Genomic DNA, 3,450 nt, shown 5'->3' with positions numbered 1-3,450 from the left:
AGAGAGAGAGAGAGAGAGAAGGAGAGAAGGAAGGGTGGGAGAGCAAAAGGGAGGGTGGAAGAGATGAGACAGAGGGAGGGTGGGAGAGAGAAAGGAAGAAAGGGGCAGGAGAGAGAGGGTAGTGTGGGACGACAAGGAGAGAGAGAGAGAGATAGGGAAGAGGGTAGGAGAAGGAGAGAAGGGAGGGTGGTAGGGCAAAAGGGAGGGTGGGAGAGATGAGAGAGAGGGAGGGTGGGAGAAGGAGAGAGAGGGAGGGCGGGAGAGGAGAGAGAGGGAGGGCGGGAGAGAGGGAGAAGGAGAGAGAGGGAGGGTGGGAGAAGGAGAGAGAGGGAGGGCGGGAGAGAGGGAGAGGAGAGAGAGGGAGGGTGGGAGAGATGAGAGAGAAGTAGGGTGGGAGAAGGAGAGAGAGGGAGAGAGAAAGGGAGAGGAGAGAGAGGGAGGGTGAGTGTGACAGAAGGATAGAGAGAGAGGGAGTGTGAGAGAAGAAGAGAGAGAGAGAGGGAAGAGGGTGGAGAGGAGAGAGAGGAAGGGTGGGCTGGGCTGGGCGGAGATGGTGGTAGCAATAGTTAAAGAGAGATAGTTCAAATAGAGAGAGAGGAAAGCCAAGAAAAGCTCCCTCAAAAATCACACTCGAATATGTCAAGGACTTGGAAATTGCCTATGGTGGTACCAATAGTTAAAGAGAGATAGTTCAAGTAGAGAGAGAGGAAAGCCAAGAAAAGCTCCCTCCACCAAGCTCCCTCAAAAATCACACTCGAATATGTCAAGGACTTGGAAATTGCCTATGCATAGGTACGGACAGCCATTGAGCATTCTCAAGAGAAGCATAGGCTTGCACATATTATACAAATAACTCCTCAAGCCGAGAGATTAATAGTTTTGTTTATATGGCAACCCCTCAAGCTGGGTAATTAATAGTCTCACATGAGCTTGGCTACCACCATAGGCCACATTTACATTGTAATTTTTTTAAGAGTCTTGTTGACATGGATTGCAATGGCTCTAAGGTCCTCAGTATTATAATATAAGCTATGCATTGTTTTGAAGCTCAAGTGACCTTTAAGTTATGATTCATTTGTGTATTTATCAAAGGTGCGGTGTTGCTTGCTTTTAAAAATTTGTATGTAGAATGGGATAGCCTTGGGGCTAAATGTAACTTGTTCCATTTAAAAAATATTAGGTAGAATGAGACAAACTTGTTCCATTATGCATAGAGTGTCGCTATAATCATCGTTATAGGTGATGATATGATTATAACAAAGATTGATGCAATGCTTTTAGGATTGGCCCCTGAAGTACTCCCATTGCAATAAGAGCTGCTACGTCCTCATCATGTTGTACAGTATGCTTTTGTGCTTGGAAATTAAGGGTATGTAGTATGCATATAGATAGCTAGCTCATCTTGCTTAATAAGCAAAGATTTTCAATAACACATGGAGTTAAAGGTGAGAAAAATCACCACATGGCTATTATTATTACATCTTGTGTTCAATAATTATTTGCACCATATGAGGCAGTTCCCTACACATGGAGTTAAAAGTGAGAAAAGCCACCACATGGCTATTATCATTACATCTTCTGTTCAATAATTATTTGCACCATATGAGGCATTTCATCACTAGAGATTACATTTGTTATTTTTTTGTTTAGAACACAAGCATGTTCAGTTAAGTTACATGGATCTATATATCATTGCCATCCTTAATTAAGACTTTCATAGGAATCTGGTGTCATGAAATCCTCAGTAAAAAGAGTCCATATGCTTCTTGATGGTTGAAAATTCCACATTTGACTCAATGAGTTGTTGCTGTAAGATTCAAAAAAGATACAAGAATAACTTACAACTCACAAACTTATGCATTGCAATAAACTTGTAATGGAAGAGAATCATTAACAAAAATGCATATGATCAAAGACTTAATGCAAGTTGGAAATGCTAGAAGGGAATGCCATTACACACTCAAATAAATTTGTGCAACTTACACAAGTGTACTTATAGGGACTTTAATTTATAGCTTTGTAATCAACATGGATGCTTGAATCCATTGTAAAATTAACCTTCTCTAGTGACATTGCCACATTTACTGACACACTCTTTTGAATCCACCCCTTGGTGGAGTGGGGGGGGGGGGGGAGGGGTGAGCTCGAATCGACCTTACGTTCCGGTCAGTGTGCTAACGACTTTCTAGCTCGACCACTAGGCTATTGTCACCTTCTAGCTTGTCGACCACTAGGCTATTGTCCCCACGCCCGATATGACCCAAATCTTATGGGGGTATTATCTAGTATGTGAAAACTTCTTCAGCCCCCAAGACTCATGAATTAAGGTTAATAAGCTGATGAAGGTTATTAAGCTGATTAAGGTTATTAAGCTGATGAAGGTTATTAAAATGGTTAAGCGAGTACCTTGTTGGATAATCCTCTTGGAAGGTAGGGTGGAAGTAGGGGCCCTCATCTAGCCCCTCGCAGGTGATTTCACCGGTCTCGCCACGATAGCACACGATTCCTTTGGACTCGTCCGAGAACACCTGCAAACGATGCTCAGATTACCACACATGCGTATTTGCTGCTGCCTGCAAATGCTGCGCGGCGACTTACCAGAGCTGTTTCTCTCTTCTTTGTGGAGGAAACAAGTGTCGATCTGCTGCTGCAGGAGAGGACTTTGGGAGGGGATGGCACCACGAAGGAGAGCGAGCTGGAGCTTCGCAAGGGGTTGCAGGGCTGAGCCATGGGGGAGATGGGGCAACAACATGATAGTTGCGCCATGTATACAATTGTCAACGAAAGAGAGAGAGAGAGAGAGAGAGCGAGAGCAAGCACGCTAGCAAATCAGATCATAATATGGATTACAAGCCTGCTTCCTTGAGGGGTCAAAGGGGTGAGGAGATGGCCCATCGAGGAACAGATTGACGCGTGATATATAGCATTGGGACCATCTAGTTTTAAGTCATACCCAACATGGGGACCATCTTCTTGCCCACTTTACACCACCTTCTTCCCCACTTTCCACCACCACACCCATCCCTATTTATAGAATAAAGCAAGTGTTTTTTGTAGCTCTCCTAGCTCCTTATTTTTCTCCTCTTCGCGTTGCTGTAATCACCCTGATTGATTCTCAAGAAGCGCTCGTGTCCCTCTCTCGTTCGGTAGGATCATGTTCACACTTTATAGGACCCCATTCTCATCATGTCAAAACACATCCCTCCATGGTTGGCATGCCAAGTGAACTTGTAGGACCTCATTGTTCTAAGCAAGGTGGATACAGCATCAAAATACAAAGCATGTGATCAATTGGTTGTTTGCAAGTGTGGAGAGCGCCTCTACATGTCTCATAAATATCTCTTCTCCATGGCCCCCCTTCCCTTCTTCGTCCACTCTTCTTCCTTCCCTCCCCCTTTTCTACATCCTTTTTTCTTCTCCCTTCCCTTCTTTCAAATGTTTTTTGGTATA

At 44.1% G+C, this 3,450-nt stretch overlaps 1 protein-coding gene across 2 annotated transcripts; it reads right to left on the bottom strand.

Moving 5' to 3' along the window:
* Positions 1-1,436: 1,436 nt before the first annotated feature.
* On the bottom strand, positions 1,437-2,880 carry LOC147630055 (uncharacterized). Of its 2 annotated transcripts, none has more exons than XM_086810911.1 (3): positions 2,599-2,880; positions 2,407-2,528; positions 1,437-1,807 (listed from the first exon to the last, which is right to left on the bottom strand). In XM_086810911.1, exons 1-3 carry the CDS (start codon positions 2,764-2,766, stop codon positions 1,702-1,704), a joined length of 396 nt encoding a protein of 131 aa, XP_086667037.1. In that variant the 5' UTR covers positions 2,767-2,880; the 3' UTR covers positions 1,437-1,701. The 2 variants fall into 2 exon arrangements, with proteins under 2 accessions (XP_086667037.1, XP_086667038.1); XM_086810912.1 differs by having other exon boundaries at positions 1,437-1,804.
* Positions 2,881-3,450: the final 570 nt, after the last annotated feature.

Source organism: Cibotium barometz, chromosome 17, assembly GCF_041138505.1.
Source record: "Cibotium barometz isolate CiBa-2024 chromosome 17, ASM4113850v1, whole genome shotgun sequence".
Lineage (NCBI taxonomy): Eukaryota > Viridiplantae > Streptophyta > Polypodiopsida > Cyatheales > Cibotiaceae > Cibotium > Cibotium barometz.
This window is presented reverse-complemented; position numbering and strand designations above follow the sequence as displayed.

Excerpts from the sequence above, each read along its gene's own strand:
- LOC147630055 (XM_086810911.1), bottom strand. The coding sequence starts at position 2,766 with ATGGCGCAACTATCATGTTGTTGCCCCATCTCCCCCATGGCTCAGCCC. Across the intron at positions 2,529-2,598 it reads AGAAGAGAGAAACAGCTCTG|GTGTTCTCGGACGAGTCCAA; the intron begins GTAAGTCGCCGC and ends CATCGTTTGCAG. Across the intron at positions 1,808-2,406 it reads CAAGAGGATTATCCAACAAG|CAACAACTCATTGAGTCAAA; the intron begins GTACTCGCTTAA and ends TGAATCTTACAG.